Source organism: Heterodontus francisci, chromosome 2, assembly GCF_036365525.1.
Source record: "Heterodontus francisci isolate sHetFra1 chromosome 2, sHetFra1.hap1, whole genome shotgun sequence".
Classification (NCBI taxonomy): Eukaryota; Metazoa; Chordata; class Chondrichthyes; order Heterodontiformes; family Heterodontidae; genus Heterodontus; species Heterodontus francisci.
In genome coordinates, this window is record NC_090372.1 from 128,885,295 (window position 1) to 128,903,387 (window position 18,093).

General features: G+C 41.0%; 1 protein-coding gene across 6 annotated transcripts in view; it reads right to left on the reverse strand.

Annotated features, from left to right (window-relative positions):
• LOC137346782 (tyrosine-protein phosphatase non-receptor type 3-like) overlaps nucleotides 1-18,093 on the reverse strand; it is a 360,471-nt gene that overhangs the window by 320,158 nt on the left and 22,220 nt on the right. For 4 of the 6 annotated variants that reach the window (XM_068010662.1, XM_068010653.1, XM_068010625.1 and 1 more), the window contains one exon: nucleotides 15,906-15,955. The exons of the other annotated variants lie outside the window; for them this stretch is intronic. In XM_068010662.1, the coding sequence (XP_067866763.1) occupies nucleotides 15,906-15,955 (50 nt within the window). Of the gene's footprint in view, nucleotides 1-15,905; nucleotides 15,956-18,093 lie in introns of those variants that run through there. 6 annotated transcript variants of the gene reach the window in all.

Consider the following 18,093-nt stretch of genomic DNA (forward strand, 5'->3'; position numbering starts at 1 on the left):
TTCTGGTATCATCCTTTGAGTGTTCTTTTGCACCTTCTCCAGTGCCTCTATATATTATATGGATACCAGAACTATGCACCAGGTTACTCCAAGAAGTTACATATTTTGAAGCAGTTACATGTTTTTGCCAAAGCCAACAGCACGTGAAATGAACTTTTACAGTACTGCTTATACTGCTATTCCAATATAATGCCTTCATGAAATATATCTCTATTCTCTAAGTATAATTGAACATTTTAATAAACTACAAAACTCATCACAAAGAGGGTAGCTTACCAATTTCCATGGTTGGTGCAAAGAGCTTATATTAAATTACCCTGGGCTTAATGGAGGTATGTTTTGCTTGTTGTACATCCAGCTTGGCAAAGAAACAAGCCTGTCTCCGGCATTGTGTAGTTTAATCAGTTAAGATACTATTTTTGTACACAAACTCCTACACCAATATGAACAGAGGTGGGAGAGCAGGTTGAGAATCTTTCACAGAATGAGAGACTCTCCTTTTTAAAATTGGAGACAGACTGAAATTCCTGCTTTACTGACATTTTTTAAAAATGGGGAGCAAAGGGCAGTGTTTTTTTTCTGGCTAGATTTATTGTTAATTTGCTTTAGAACTGTGATTCATTATAAATTGTGTGCGCAAGCTGGATTTTCTTTCCCAATATGAATGTGTACATACCTCTAGCTTAAAAGTGAAGATTGTTAGCTTGAAATTGTAGAAATAAATTGATTACATTAAAAATGAATCAGATGACGAGCCCTAATTACAATTTACTTCCCACCCATGTTTTCAATGAATAGTTGAGAATTGTGCATTGTCCTTGAATAATTCTTTGACAGCAAAGGTGCTGTAAATGAAAATGCTACCTTATCCACTTGAGTTTTTCTGGAAAATGTATCTTTTATTCTAACTGTACTGCATTAACTATTTGAGTCCTCCCTTTGCATGTTTTCATGGTGATGCCTTTGCATACTCAGCAGGTTATTGTGTGTAAAATTTGATTGATGTACTTTAAAAAAAAATGCAGGCACAAAATATGGACCTATGAATAAAGTTAAAGAAATGTAAATTGCTTGAGTAATTTTTATAAATCTGTACTTTAATCCAAGCCTGCAGAATTATGAAGCACTGAAACTAAAATACAAATTGTTCAAAGATTTTTGTTGAACTCTTTAAACATACAAAGTCAACAATAATATACTACTTTAAGGGAGAGAACCTGATAACTAGGATTTAGGCAATGAAAGGTGGCCGACAAACCACTAAGTATTCATATAAAGCAAAAGCATAGAAGAGATTAATGCAGTTACACAGAAGAAGTGAGATGCCGCAGCAGTAATGCATCAAGACTTTTGCTTCAGCTGAAATTATAGAGGGTGGAAGATGAGCAGCTGGCCAGGAGAGTATTGGAAAAGTCATGGCTAGAGGCACCAAAGTATGGGTGAGGGCTTCAGCAGCAGCTGGGCTGATGTACAGGTAGGTGATTTTGTGGAGATAGATGATGATTTTTGTGATGGAGATTTTATGGGTTCAGCTTGGGAGCAAGCAGGACGTTGAGATTTTGGCATCAGTGATTTCTCAGTGTCTAGTGAAGGAGGCAAAGAAAACTGTAACGGAACAATGGATTACCTTTAAAAGATAAATAGGTTTGGGTACAGTCGAAGTACATTCCCATGAAATGGAAAGGTTGGACAAAGAAAGCCAGGGCTCCTTGGATGACGGAAGAGGTAGAATGTAAGATGAAGCAGAAAAAAGGTGCATAAGACAGATGTCAGGTTGATAATACAAGCGAGAACCAGGCTGAATATAGAAAGTTCAGAGGGCAAGTGAAAAAAGAAATGACCACAGTAAAGAGACTGGTAGCTAACATAATAGGGAATCCAAAAGTCTTCTATAGGCATATAAATAGTAAAAGGGTAGTAAGAGGAGGAGTAGGGATGATTAGGGACCAAAAAGATGTATGGAGGCAGAGAGCACGGTTGAGGTACCTTTCACCTGTCTTTACCATGGATGATGCTGAAGTCATAGTGAAAGAGGACATAATTAAGATGATGGATGGGCTAACACTGATAAAAAGGGGGTATTAGAAAGGCTGGCTGTACTTAAAGTAGTTAAGTCACTAGGACCTGATGGGATGCATCGAGGATACTGAAAAAAGGAAGGAAATTGGGGAAGCACTAGCCATAATCTTCCAACCCTCTTTAGATACATTGGTGGTACCAGAGGACTGGAGAATTGCAAATGTTACAGCCTTGTTCCAAAAAGGGTGCAAGGATAAACCCTGCAAATACAAGCCAGTCAGTTTAACCTCAGTGGTTGGGAAAGCTTTTAGAATGATAAAATGGGACAAAATAAATAGTCACTTGGACAAATATATATAGTTGCTGGAGTTCAGAAGATTGAGGGGGGATTCTCATAGAAACCTATAAAATTCTAACAGGCCTTGACAGGGCAGATGAAGGATGTTCCCAATGGTGGGTGAGTCCAGATCCAGGAGTCATAGTCTAAGGATACAGGGTAAACCTTTCAGGACTGAGATGAGGTGAAATTTCTTCACCCAGAGAGTGGTGAGCCTGTGGAATTTGCTACCACAGATGCAGTTGAGGTCAAAACGTTGTATGCTTTCAAGGAGGAGTTAGAGATAGCTCTTGGGGGCGAAAGGGATCAAAGGATATGGGGGGGAAAGAGGAACAGGCTACTGAGTTGGATGATCAGCCATGATCATAATGAAGGGCGGAGCAGGCTCCAAGGGCCGAATGGCCTACTCCTGCTCCTATTTTCTATGTTTCTGTGTTTAATTCAGGAGTCAGCACAGATTTGTAAAAGGTAAATCGTGTTTAACTAATTGGACTGAGTTTTTTGATGAGGTAACAGAGAGGTTGATGAGGGTAATGCCGTTGATGTGGTGTATATGGACTTCCAAAAGGTGTTTAATAAAGTGCCACGTAATAGGCTTGCCAGCAAAGTTGAAGCCCATGGAATAAAAGGGATTGTGGCAACATGGATACAAAGTTGGTTGAGTGACAGTAAACAGAAAGTAGTGGTGAATGAATGGTTGTTTTTCAGACAGGATGAAGGCATTCAGTGGGGTTCCCTAGGGATTGGTACAAGGTCCACTGCTTTACTTGATATATATTAATGATCTAGACTTGGGTGTATAGGTACAATTTCAAAATTAGCAGATGACAAAATTTGGAAGCATTGTGAACTGTGAAGAGAACAGTGTCAGACTTCAAGATGACACAGGCAGGTTGGTGGAATAGGACACATGGCAAATGAAATTTAATGCAGAGAAGTGTGAAGTGATACACATTTTGATAGGAAGAACGAGAATAGACAATGTAAAACAAAGAGTACAATTCTAAAGTGGTGCAGGAACAGACAGACCTGGGGGTACATGTGCACAAATCACTGAAGGTGACATAGCAGGTTCAGAAAGTGGTTAAAAAAGCATATGGGATCTTGGGTTTTATAAACAGAGGCACAGAGTACAAAAAGAAAGAAGTTATGATGAGCCTTTATAAAACAGAGGTTCAGCCTCAACTGGAGTACTGTGTCTAATTCTGGGCACCACACTTTAGGAAGGATTTCAAGGCTTTAGAGGGTGCAGAATAGATTTACGAGAACTGTTCAAGGGATGAGGGACTTCAGTTACGTAAATAGACTGGAGAAGCTGGATGTGTTCTCCTTAGACGGTTGAGAGGAGATTTGATAGAGGTGGTCAAAATAATGAGGGATCCAGATGGAAAGCGAGAAACTGTTCCCATAGGCAGAAGGGTCGAGAACCAGACGACACCAATTTAAAGTGAATGGCAAGAACCAATGAGGACACAAGGAATTTTTTTTTTTTAAATGCAGCGAGTGGTTAGGATCTGGAGTGCACTGCCTGAGAGTGTGGTGGAGGCAGATTCAATCGTGACTTTCAAAAGGGAATTGGATAAACACCTGAAGAGAAAACATCTGCGGAACTATGGCGAAAAGATGGGGGAGTGGGACGGGCTGCGGTACTCTTACAGAGAGCTGACGTGGACCAGATGGACCAAATGGCCTCCTTCTGTGCTGTAACCATTCTATGATTCTATGAATTACAAGTTCAATTTCAGAATCCTTTTTGGTCACTACTTTCAATGATATTTCTCAGTTTTTCTACAGATCTATGCCATCCCAGCACCTCTCTCGACCTCTCCACTGCTGATGTTGTCTAACATTCAGGCCACAACCTACTGCTGAATTATTTTTTTTTTTTTAAAGACAACCAAAGCCATTCTCTTTGGCCTCTGCCACAAACATTTTACCCTTGCCAATGATTCCAGCCCCCTTTCTAGCCGCCATCACAGGCTCAACTAGGCTGTTTGCAACCTTGGCATCCTATTTTCTCTCAAACTGAGTATTCGATCCAAATTCTACCCATCTTAACAAATTTTCATTGTTGTGCTTAAATGTTTTCCCGTATCTTAACTTCATCCAGCCTACAATTACCCATTCCACTGGCTGGTCTCTTGTACATCACCCCTCCCTTCACCCCACTACAGAAAGACATGCTGCCTTCAGCTACCTCGGCCCAAGCTCTGAAATTCCCTCCCTCTCTTTCAAGACACTTTTTAAAACTATTTCATTGACTAAGCTTTTGATCTACCCCTCCTAATTTCTTCTATTTTCAGAATTCATTTTTTGATTACACCTCGAGTGTTTTGGAACATTTTTTTCTACATTATAGATGGTACAATTTGCCTTTGAGTGCAACTGGATGAAAGGCTATTTGAGGATTGCAATGCAGCAGATCTGAAAAGTGTCAGCTTGACTTGGCTGGTAGCATTTTCACTTCCAGCCGAAAACTTGGAGTTCAAGCTCCACTCCAGGATTTATGCACGTAATATAGGCTGCCACTTAAAACAACATGCATTTATACAACAGTTTTAACATTAAATTTTTACATGAGCTGAAATTTACAAAGCATGGAGGATGAGATACCGCCCAGGAGAATGTTGGAATAGTTGAGTCAGCAGGTGGCAAAGGTATGGATGAGGGCTTCAGCAGCAGACCAGCAGAGGTAGGGCAGAAGCATGGTGAAGGTGGCTAATTTTACAGAAGTGAAAGTATGCAGTCTTTACGATTAAGAGGATATGGAGTCAGAAGCTTAGACCAGTGTCAAATAGGACACAGCTTCTGTGAACAATCTGGTTCAGCCCGAGTGCAATCGGTGGTAACGGTATGGACTCTGATACGTACTTCACTTTTTCCAAGGAAATTGCAAGACATCCAAGACTAGATGTCAGACAAACAGTGTGAAAAAAACTGAAGTAGAAGTGTCAAAGAAAAGGGTGGAAAAGTGGATCATCAATGCATATTTGAACTTTGACCCCATGCTTACAGCAGATGTCGCTAAGGGGTAGCACACAGATGAGAAAGGTATGGACCCAAGGATTGATCCTTATGGCGATAACGGATGTAACCGTGCAAGTGCAGAAAAAGAAACAATATTTGTTTTGGATACTTAACAATGGAATGGAACCAAGCAAGGGCAGTGCCGCCATGCTGGACAACAGAGATGCATTGAACAGAAAAATGTGGTCAACCTTGTCAAACAATGCAGAGAAATTGAGAAGGTATACTGCACCGTGACGACAGTCATGGTCCCAATCTATGTAATTAAGAAGTCCATGAGCTCCCCGCACTTCTTGTTAGAGACAAGGGCAACGGGGGCAGGGGAGAGGGGTTTAAGGAGGCAGTTGACGGCAGAGAAAAGCAGCTGCCGTTATCCTTGCCCTCAATGATGATCTTGGAGCAGTGGGCAATTTTGGCAAAGGAAAGTGAGGCCTTATAGTACTTAATGTGGTCCAGCCAGATATTCATGACAAAACCAGATGGACTCGAGAAAGTGAAGTTGGGAACCATACCTAGGGGATCAAGATGAGAAACAGTGAAAGTTTTTATTAGGACAGGAGCATAAAAAGATGGAAGTGAGAGAGTAGTTGAGCACATAGACAGCTGTAGAAGTATTGTGATGACTAGAAGACCAAGGCCTAGGCAGGTTGGAGTTTGAAAGTGCAGTTGTAGCTGACTCAGGGGAGACTATCTGAAGGAGAAACTTAGGAGTGGGATGGTAGACAATGAAAATTTGAGAGAGGCAAGGCAGTGGAACAAGGTGAGTTGTGGTATCTTTCCCCCTTCGAGAAAGAGTAGCGAGATAGCAGGTTATGACATTACTACGTGTTTTGGGCAGGGTAGGTGGTGAAAAGCACAGCCAGGTGGGAATGCTTCATTAAGTGGCAAGACGTTGCTACTGAAGGAGCTAAGTTTCAGTCAAAGCCACGATGTCAATTCAATCATCTACAAAAAAAACTACGGTCACTAAAGGTACAAAAGCAAGGAAGGTATGCTCGGCCTTTATAAACAATGGTTAGGCCCCAGCTGGAGCAGTGTGGCCAATTTTGGGCACCACATTTTAAGGACTTAAAAAGGATGCAGAGAATATTAATTGGGATTGTTCTCCTTACAGCAGAGAAGGGTATGGGGAAATAGAATAGGTGTTCAAAATCTTAAAGGATTTTGATGGAGTAAATAAGGAGAAATTGTCTCCAGTAGCAAGTGGCAGTAACCAGAGGATACAGATTTAAAGCAGTTGGCAAAAGAACCTGAGGCGATTAAGAAAAACAAAGTTACACAGCGAGTTGTTTTGAACTGGAATGGATTGCTTGGAAGGGTGGTGGAAGCAGATTCAATGGTAACGTTCAAAAGGGAATTAGATATATACATGAAAAGGTAAACTTTGCAGGCCAATGGGGAAAGAGCAGACAGTTGGAACTGATTGGTTAGTTCTTCCAAAGATCATTTCAAAAGGTCATCAACCAGAAATGTTAACTCTGTTTCTCTCTCCACAGATACTGCCAGATCTGCTGAGTATTTACAGCATTTCTGCCTACAAACATTGGTCTAGTTCTTCAGTACTTAGAGCATGAATTGTCAACACTACTGAACAGGTATTCCTCATTTACTTTAAAATCTTTCAGTGACTGTGACTCCCATCTGAATTCTTTAAAAGAAAATGTATGTTTTAATTCTTATTTAAAACAAAGAACAATGCATCCTCATCACATAATGATGCTTCAAAATTTTTTCAAAACAGACATTTATTCTTGCCAGGATTTGTTCTAATGGAGGATTGTCCAACCTGCAACTCAGTGGCCACATGTGGCTAGGACTTTGGAATTGGTCGTTCTTAGTTCTGCTCCCTCATTGGTGGATACATCCTAAATCAAAACACCATGATTTGTCGGTAAAAGCAACCAAAGATAACTGCAAATTAATAGGAATATATTGATTTCAACTTGATATGTGGCTCCCAGGTTCTATTTTATGGACTGATGTGACCTACAAAGACAAAAAGTTTGGCTCTAATGCATCCCAAACGTAACCTATGCCATCTCCAGCTGCTGTGGTAAGATACAACAGTGAGCCAGTGACATCTGCCAATATCTCATGTAAAATTGTTGAGCAGGAACGCAAAGTTCAAGTTGATTCATTGCACCACACTGCAAGAGTTAATCTGGTAAGGCAGCAGGAAATTCACTAAGTATAGTTATTAGAGACAAAAAAAATTGGAAATGTTTTAATTTTTTTCAATTTGTAGATTACTAGTGACATAATCATACTGGTAATTCGGTTTCCCATTCCCAGCTATACAAATTCAAGAATAATGCTTTTCTTTTCTGCATCCTTTGTGGCTGCACACCAAACATTCCAAACTTTAACCAAGAAAGTGGACAGGCAACTGGATCCCAATCTTTGACAATGCTGCTTTGTAACTGATTGCTTGTTATGCAGCAAATATTTTAAGTGGCCTGCTGTCCAGTCTTTCCCAATTTCCTCCCTCTGACAAAGCAGAGCTTCCACTCATTTTGAGTGAAAACGTCTCATAACTGTCTACATTCACAAATTAACTCAACAGAATCTGCATATATTTTATCTGGTAAGGTTTCTAACCTCCTGCATTTAAGAACAGTGTTGCTGTAAAACTGTTTTGCTGCAGTCTTACAATTCCACAATTCCTTAGGTCCTGCACCCATTTTTCTGCACTTTGAATTATTTGTGTAACTGCGCACTTGACTCACTCCAACATTTTTCTTTCCCACAGGTATAAAAACAATTAAAGCTTGCACATTACTCAAAATAAGATTGTCAAGTGATAAATTGCAGACATATGGGAGTCCTTATTGGTTCTCAGCTTTTAACACTACTTGTAGTTGTGCAGTATTAACAAAACCAACATCAAATCACATAAATGTACAATTTGCCTAGTGCTATTCACTTATCTCTACATATATTTATTTGGTCAGTAAGATGATATCCAGAAGTCTGGCATATAAACAACTTTTCAGGAAACGCTAAATGTTAGGGCTGCTTGGCAATATGTAAAGCACCAATCTCTTAGTCATGGCTGAAAAGAATATGCTTCCAGTTGAATGCAGTATGTTCAGTGTTCATGGCAGCAAAATGGAATGAGTCTTTTCAATAGAATAAAGTTTTATTAAAACGTTTCTTTGGAGCTCCTTAATCCAATGCAGCTCAATGTAAGGGCTTCACTACATAACGGTCCAAAAGCTGCCAGTCATGTAGCTTTCTCAATACTTTCCAAGAACATGTGTAGGTAGAGAAAACAATTATTCATTTCACTCCAATGGAAACAAATCTTGCATCACAATAATGAAATGGTACCATTAGCTAAAAAGTTATCCATAAACTTATAAGAGCAAAGGGCTTCCAAAGATGTTTTTAAACATTCTACCAAAAAGATTCATATAAAGATTGAACATATTTCTTACAAGTACAGGCAGATTCCTCTTCAGGAATGAGTACTGCACTGTATTAACAATTCAGTTAATGCCCTGCCTTTTGACTTGACCAACTTCCTCAACTGCAAGATCAGAGGAAACCCAATTACTTGCATCGCTTCCTAGATACCTCATTTGTGCTGGGGGAGAAAATAAACTTGACATAAAATACCAAATTCATCACAAAGCAGTGCAGCAGAGAAACACTCCACAGATAACCAAATCAACTGTTCGCCATACAATCTCCATTTGTACCGCAAGCAAGTTTAATTAAGCAGGAGAGCTAATCCAAAACTCTGCTGCCCGATTATTAAACCACACCAAGCCCCATTCACCCATCACCTCTGTGCTTACTGACCTACATTCTCTCCCGTTTCAGCAATGCCTCAAACTTAAAATTCTCATCCTTGTGTCCAAACCCCTCCATGGCTTTGCCTTGCCATACCTCTATAACCTCCTTCAACCCTACGAACCCTGCGAACTCTGGCCTCTTGTCCTTCCAGGCTGAAAGAGGGGCTGGTTGGAAGTGCATGATGTTCAATGTGTGCCTCTAAATAAAAGCTTGTAAGTGCATAAAACTAGGCACCAAAGTTCTATCCTTCACCCCTCGGCTTTCCGAATTCCAACACCATTGGCAGCCGTGCCTTCAACCATAAAGGTTTGGAATTTGCTCCCTAAACCTCTCAGTCCCTCTAGCTCTCTCCTACTTTAAAACACCCACTGAAACCTCCCTTTTTGACCATGCTTTTGGTCACCTGCCCCAATATTTCCTGATGTGGATTGGTGTAATATTTTGTCCGATAAAGCTCCTGTGAAGCACCTTGGGATGCTACATTAAAGGCGCTATCAAAATACAAGTTGTTATTGAGAAAAAACAAAATAAGCACACTGTTGCCCTCTTGTAAGTATTAAACCTTCCCTTGCAGCTCGTCTCCAAACGTAACTGCATCACTTGTTCTTGCACTGTGTTATATTTGTTCTCATACAGCAAGTGTTATGATCCTGTAGTTTTATTTTCAGGAAGAATGCGGCATGCCTTTAAGGCTGGAAAAGGAGTAGCACCGCTTTAAAAACTAGCAAGCCTCAGGAGTCAGAGAACGTGCATTTTGGTTGCCGTTGGATACGACCATACGGAAAGGGAACCAACCAGCTTCAAAGAATGCATCCTGGTTACCCGGCAACAGTCATTCAGAGACCAAGGACTGGATATACAATGTTGCAATTATCTTTTTAACTGGATTTTTAGCTGAGACAGACTATTCTAACTAAGAAACAGACAGACAGCTGTGTGTTAGCACCTGAAAGGAATGCTTTCAGACCATTTAAACTGAAGGAAGAGAATTTAGTCTGTTTGTTTATTATTCTCTCTCAAAATTCTAAAAAGTCAAGCCAAAACAGAGATCTCTGATAATTTAAACTGAAGGAAGGGAAGTTAGACTGTGACAAGCTTTTATCCCTCAAAAATTCTAAAGCCAAATTGATTCATTAAAAAGTGTTTGCAAGTTGTTAATTGTTGAAGTTCATCGCTGGAAAAGGAAGGCATCAATTTCAACTTCTGGATTAGACTACGGACTGTTCTAGTGTTGAAGAACCTTTTTTCCCCATCAGACAGCTGTGAGGAGTTCAAGCAACCTTGGACTGTTCTACATCCGGCAGGAGCATAAATCTGCAAGGACTCTAATTTTTTCTATTTTAAATGTTGTTTTTATCTTAGTAGTGTTTAAGAATTTATTTTTCTAATTAAACAGTTAATTTGTTGATTTAAAGACACCTGGTTTAGTTAGCCTCATTCAGGGGTTAATAGATGGTACAATTTGGCTGGGTCTTTCTTTAATTTTGAAATTAAAAATGATAGATTCGGCGATCTGTGGCGGGATGGGATTGAATTAAGTGTGTTTCTCCCACCACAATCAGAATCGTATACTTTGACTGGGGGCTTTGACTGGAGTGGTCAGTTGTAACACAAGCAAAGTAAAAACTGCAAGAGTAAGCCAGCTAAAACAGAGCACAGTGGTCTGCAACAGCAGATGAGTAAAAAAGTGCGTGTATTACAATGGAATTTGGAAAAAGAGTCTGCATACTTATTAATGATGGAATTCCTGTGCCTCAAATTATCCTACCTCTACCTATTTTGGTTATACTTATCTGAAGAGAACTTGGAAGTTGTTACGTGTAGATTATACCAACTATCAAAACTCTAATTGTGAACTGATTCAACTTTCATCTGAGGCTGTTACTTCCTGAATTTTGGCAACAAAATGCCAGTAGTTTGTCTAGTCTCCCTCTCGCCTTCAAAACAATAAGCAAAAAGGCTATAAGCTTTGCAGTAAATATTCTAATATGACCTCACTTTACTATCAATCAAGGGTAATTCTAGCAAAGTAGACAGCAAACCAGTAAGTTTATTAAATTATTAATTTTGTTACATATAAAAATGTTATGCTCCCATACCCTGTAATACACTTAGTCTTTTAAAAGTTATATATTGCTGTATTTCATTTGGACTTTGAAGAGCATCAAATCTTTGGAGTACTTGATAAGGCCTTCCTGGCCTAGACACCAATACAATTGACCAGAACAAATATTCCCAGATTATCTTTGTTGCATGCCACATTAGTTTGAGGCAGTGTAAACAACTGTCAACAACCTCCCCAATAACATAATGGACTAAAGAGTCATAAGTAAGCTTTTTAGGGGATGACAGAAGTTTTGAAGTACAAGGGACAACAGATATGATACCCAAAAAAAAAAGAGGCATGTTTGTAATACCAGCAAACATTTGGTAAGAAGTGCTAGTTGAATGGAGAGTAGGTGATGGGTCTCAGAGTAAATAAATCTGGTGATGGTTGGTGAAGAAAAGGAGTAATTCAGGATTATCCTTGGCCTCCAGAATTATTCTAGAGGGACAGAAGGTTTCAGCTGCAGAGAGGGAGAAGTGGCAAATGGTATTTAATCCTGAGAAGTGTGAGGTGATTCATTTTGGGAGGACTAACAAGGCAAGGGAATATACAATGGATGGTAGGACCCTAGGAAGTACAGAGGGTCAGAGGGACCTTGGTGTACTTGTCCATAGATCAATGAAGGCAGCAGCACAGGTAGATAAGGTGGTTTGGAAAGCATACGGGATTCTTGCCTTTATTAGCTGAGGCATAGAATATAAAAGCAGGGAGGTTACGATGGAGCTGTATAAAATGCTAGTTAGGCCACAGCTGGAGTACTGTGTACAGTTCTAGGCACCACCCAATGGAAGGATGTGATTGCACTGGAGAGGGTGCAGAGGAGATTCACCAGGATGTTGTCTGGGCTGGAGCATTTCAGCTATGAAGAGAGACTGAAAAAGCTCGGTTGTTTTCCTTAGAGCAAAGGAGGCTGAGGGGAGATATGATTGAGGTATACAAAATTATGAGGGGCTTTGATAGGTTAGATAGGAAGAAACTTTTTCCCTTAGCAGAGGGGTCAATAACTAGGGGGCATAGATTTAAGGTAAGGCGCAGGAGGTTTAGAGGGGATTTGAGGAAAAAATGTTTCACCCAGAGAGTGGTTGGAATCTGGAACGCACTGCCTGAAGAGGTGGGAGAGGCAGGAAGCCTCACAACATTTAAGAAGTATTTAGATGAGCACTTGAAATGCCATAGCATACAAGGCTACGGGCCAAGTGCTGGAAAATGGGATTAGAATAGTTAGGTGCTTGATAGTCGGCAGAGACACGATGGGCCTGTTTCTGTGCTGTATAACTTTAGGACTCTATGACTAAAGGTAAAGTAGTTGTCGAGCACGGGATCAGATGCACTGATGTCATGGTTAGTGATAGATTATAAGGAATTGGATGTTCGAGAGTATTATGAGGTAGCTCGGGTAGTTTCTTTCCTAATTCCAAGACAGTAAGGGCAGACAGGTTGGCAATGAGTAAGAGAATGTGTGTAGTGAAATGAGGACGTGGTCAGAAATGTCCATATTGATGATCATAAACACAAAATAGCAATGGTGTGCTCGGCAGAGTTTACGTTCAGGGTGAAGATGACAATGACAAGGTCAGAGAATAGGCAGCATGGCAAGTTTAGGTCCTTGTTGAAGTTGATAAGGACTGGCTTAGTACACTAAGAATAGTATGGCTGAGATCTTAGAAGACAGGTAAATAGTGACATGGGAGACAGTGGACCATGAGGGCCTCAAAAAAAGTCAGGACAAGTGGTAGTAGTAATGTAGTACAGGTGTTCAAATATGGTAAAAATCCCTCAAGGCCAAGCTAAGACCAGAGATGAGGGCTCCACTGTTATTATAACTGTTCAGGTAGGGAACACAACACAATATACAGCCTTCTGTGAAAAATCTAAATCACAGAATGGTTACAGCACAGAAGGAGGCCATTTGGTCCATCCAGAGCCGAGACCAGAAGTAGTGGCGATGAGAGCGCTCTGTTCTGTTCAGTGGACCTGCTTGACCAGCAAAAATCAAAGTGTGACGTCACAGGAGAGCTGGTAAGTGATAGGTGGGTATTTCTTCCGTGTCTCTTTTTTGTACACTTAATTTTTAAAAATAAATTAATTAAATAGAATAGCGATGGCTGGGCAGGCGACGCGTTGCAGCTGTAGTATGTGGGAGCTGGCGGATACTGGTGCGGTCCACGGTGACCACATCTGCAGCAAGTGTTGGCTGCTCAAGGAACTTCGGCTCAGAGTTGATGGGCTGGAGTCCGAGCTGCGGACACTGCGACACATCAGGGAAGGGGAGAGTTACCGGGACACTGTGTTTCAGGAGACAGTCACACTCCTTAGATTAATTACATCCAATTTGGACAGTGGTCAGGGACAGGAGGGTGTGACTACAAGTGAGGCAGGTATGGGGATCCAGAATTTAGTTTTGGAGGAGCCTCAGCCAGTGTCCTTATCCAATAGGTACAAAATTCTTGCTCCCGATGTGGACGAGGGCACAGACTGCAGGGAGAATGAGCGAACTGACCACAGCACCGTGGTTCAGAGCGCCAATCAAGTGGGGGGGAGAAAACAGAAATGTTGTAGTCATAGGGGATAGCATAATTAGGGGAATAGATACTGTTCTCTGCAGCAAAGATAGAGAGTCCCGAAGGCTGTGTTGCCTACCTGGTGCCAAGGTTAAGGACATCTATTCTAGGCTAGAGAGGAACTTGGAATGGGAGGGAAAGGACCCAGTTGTCGTGGTCCACGTAGGTACCAATGACATAGGTAGGACTAGGAAAGAGGTTCTGCTGAGGGACTATGAGCAGCTCGGGCTAAATTAAAAAGCAGAATCACAAAGGTAATAATCTCCGGATTAGTACTTGAGCCACGTGCAAATTGGCCTAGGGTAAATAAGATTAGGGAGGTAAATGCGTGGCTCAAAGATTGGTGTGGGAGAAATGGGTTCCGATTCATGGGACACTGGCACCAGTACTGGAGAATGAGAGAGCTGTTCCATTGGGATGGACTGCATTTGAATCATGCTGGGACCAGTGTCCTGGCGAATCGTATAACTAGGGTTGTAGATAAGGCTTTAAACTAAATAGTGGGGGGGTAGGGTTCAATTGAAGGGAAGTTTAAAAAGTCAAAAGCTAACAAGAGAGCAGAGGTGCGGGGTAGTGAAGGGGCACACATTAATCAGAGTGTGACAGGTAGGGACAGAGAATACGAACATAAAAGTACAACAGAAATTAGAACCAGAGTAGGTAAAACTGGTAAAAAGTCAAAGCTTAAGGCTCTTTATCTGAATGCACGTAGCATTTGTAACAAGATAGATGAGCTGACGGCACAGATAGAAACAAATGAATATGATTTGATAGCTGTCACAGAGACGTAGTTGCAGGATGCCAGGACTGGAATCTCAATGTTCAAGGATATTCGGCGTTCCGGAAGAATAGTCAGAAAGGAAAAGGAGGTGGGGTAGTTTTGTTATTAAAGGAAGGGATCAGTGCAGTTGAGAGTAATAATATAGGTGTAATAGATCATGATGTAGAATCAGTTTGGGTGGAAATAAGGAATAGCAAGGGGAAGAAATCACGGATAGGAGTGGTCTATTGGCTCCCAAGGAGTTGCCTCTCTGTAGGACAAAATATTAATCAGGAAATAATGGAGGCATGTAAGAAGGGCACTGCAATTATCATGGGTGATTTTAATCTGCATATAGACTGCACAAATCAAACTGGCACAGGTAGCATGGAAGACAAATTTGTAGAGTGCATCAGGGATTGTTTCTTAGAACAATACATTGCAGAACCTACCCAGGAATAGGCTATTTTAGACTTGGTAATGTGCAATGAGGTAGGATTAATAAGAGATCTCGTAGTTAAGGATCCTCTAGGGGGAAGCGATGATAACATGGTAGAATTTCAAATTCAGTTTAAGGGTGAGCAACTCGGGTCTCAAACCAGTGTCCTCAACTTAAACAAGGGCAATTACAGTGGTATGAAGAAAGAGTTGTCTAAAACGGGCTGGGAAAATAGACTACAGGGAAAGTCAGTAGATGTGCAGTGGCAGACTTTTAAGCAGATATTTCATAACACTCAGCAAACATTTATTCCGGTCAGAAGGAAGGACTCAAAGAAAACTATGAACCACCCGTGGAAAACAAAGGAAGTTAAGGAGAGTATCAAATCAAAAACAAAGGTGTATAAAGCAGCGAAAGCTAGTGGTTGGCCTGACTAAAAAACTAAGAGGGAGAAAATTGATTATGAGAGTAAATTGGCAAGAAATATAAAAACAAACAGTAAGAGCTTCTACGGGTATATAAAAGGAGAGTAGCTAAACTAAGTGCGAGACCCTCAGAGGATGAAACTGGGGAATTAATAACAGGGAACAGGGAAATGGAAGATAATTTAAACCAATACTTTGCATCGGTCTTCACAGTGGCGGACACTATAAACAAACCAACAATAATAGATGAGCTAGGTGTAAATGGGAGGGAAGAACTTGTAACAATCCCTATTACGAGGGAAAAGGTGCTGGACAAACTGATGGGACTAAAGGCAGACAAGTCGCCAGGACCTGATGGCCTGCATCCAAGGGTTTTAAAAGAAGTGGCTGTAAAGATAGTAGAGGCATTGGTCATAATATACAAAAACTCACTGGATTCCAGTAGGGTCCCAGCGGATTGGAAAACCACTGATGTGATGCCCCTATTCAAGAAAGGAGGGAGACAGAAAACAGGAAAAAATAGATCAGTTAGCTTAACATCTGTCATTGGGAAACTGCTAGAGTCCATTATTAAGGAAGAAATAGCAGGCCATTTAGAAAAACATAATGCAATCAAACAGAGCCAACATGGTTTTATGAAAGGGAAATCATGTTTGACAAATTTGTTAGAGTTCTTTGAGGATATAACAAACAGAGTGGATAAAGGGGAACCGGTAGATGTAGTGTGTTTGGATTTTCGGAAGGCGTTCGATAAGGTGCCACATAAAAGGTTATTACACAAAATAGGAGCTCAGGGTATTGGGGGTAATGTGTTGGCATGGATTGAGGATTGGCTAACACACAGAAGGCAGAGAGTCGGGATCAATGGGTCTTTTTCAGGTTGGAAAGCCATAACTTGCGGGGTGCCACAAGGATCGGTCCGAGGGCCTCAACTATTTACTATCTATGTTAATGACTTGGAGGAAGGGACAGAATGTAGAGTATCCAAATTTACTCACAATACAAAAATAGGTGGGAAGGCATGTTGTGAGGAGGACACAAAGAATCTGCAAAGGGATATAGACAGGTTAAGTGAGTGGGCAAAAACTTGGCAGATGGTGTTCAATGTGGGAAAGTGTGAGGTCATCCACTTTGGTAGGAAGAATAAAAAGGCAGATTATTATTTAAATGGAGAAAGACTACAAAATACTGCAGTTCAGAGGGATTTGGTGTTGTTGTCCAGGAAAGACAAAAAGTCAGCATGCAGGTGCAACAGGTAATTAGGAAGGCAAATGGAATTTTGGCCTTTATTGCGAGTAGGTTAGAGTTTAAAAATAGGGAAATCTTATTACAACCTTACAGGGTGCTGGTGAGGCCACACCTGGAGTACTGTGTACAGTTTTGGTCCCCTTATTTAAGGAAGGATATGCTAGCATTGGAGGCAGTTCAGAAAACTAGGCTGATTCCTGGGATGAAGGGGTTGTCTTATCAAGAACAGCTAAACAGGTTAGGCCTTTATTAATTGGAGTTTAGAAGAATGTGAGGTGATCTTATTGAAACATACAAGATTCTAAGGGGGCTTGACAGGGTAGATGTTGAGAATATGTTTCCACTGGTGGGGGAATCTCAAACTAGGGGACATAGTTACAGAACAAGGGGGCACACATTTAAAACTGAGATGCGAAGGAATTTCTTCTCTTAGAGGGTGGTGAATCTCTGGAATTCTCTACCTCAGAGAGTTGTGGAGGCTAGGTCACTAATTGTATTTAAGGAGGTGGCAGACAGATTTTTGAAATCTTAGGGAGTCGAGGTTTATGTGGAGTAGGCCCAAAAGAGGAGTTGAGGCCTGGGATAGATCAGCCATGATCTTATTGAATGGCGGGGCAGGCTCGAGGGGCTGAATGGCCTACTCCTGCTCCTACTTCTTGTGTTCTTGAATCTGTGACAGCTCTCTGCAAAAGTAATTGAGCTCATCCCCTTTTCCTGCAGCCCTACAATTTTTTTCTTTTCGAGTACTTATCTAATTCTCTTTTGAAAGCCACAATTGAACCTGCCTCCACAATCCTTTCAGAGTGCATTCTCGATCGCAGCCACTCGCTGCATAGAAAGTTTTTCCTCATGATGTCTTTGTTCTTTTGCCAATCACTTCAAATGTGTTCTCTTGTTCACAATCCTTCTACTAAAGAGAAGTTTCACTTTATCTACTCTGTATAGACCCTTCACGATTTTGAACAGCTCTATCAAATTACCTCTCAACCATCTCTGCTCTAAGGAGAAAACCCCCCAAGTTTCTCCAATCTATCCATGTAATTGCAGTCTCTCATCCTTGGAAACATTCTAGTAAATCTTTTCTGCACCCTCTCTAAGGCCTTCATATCCTTTCTAAAGTGTGGTGTCTAGAATTTGACACAATATGCCAGTTGAGGCCGAACCAGTGTTTTATAAAGGTTCATCATAACTTTCTTGCTTTCGTACTCTATGCCTCTATTTATACAGCCCAAGATCCTGTATGCTTCATCAACCTGCCTTCAACTCAACTTGCCTAGCCACCTTCAATGATTTGTGCCCCCCAGGACTCTCTGTTCCTGCACCCACTTTAGAATTGTACCCTTTTGTTTGTATTGCCTTGACCCTTTCTTCC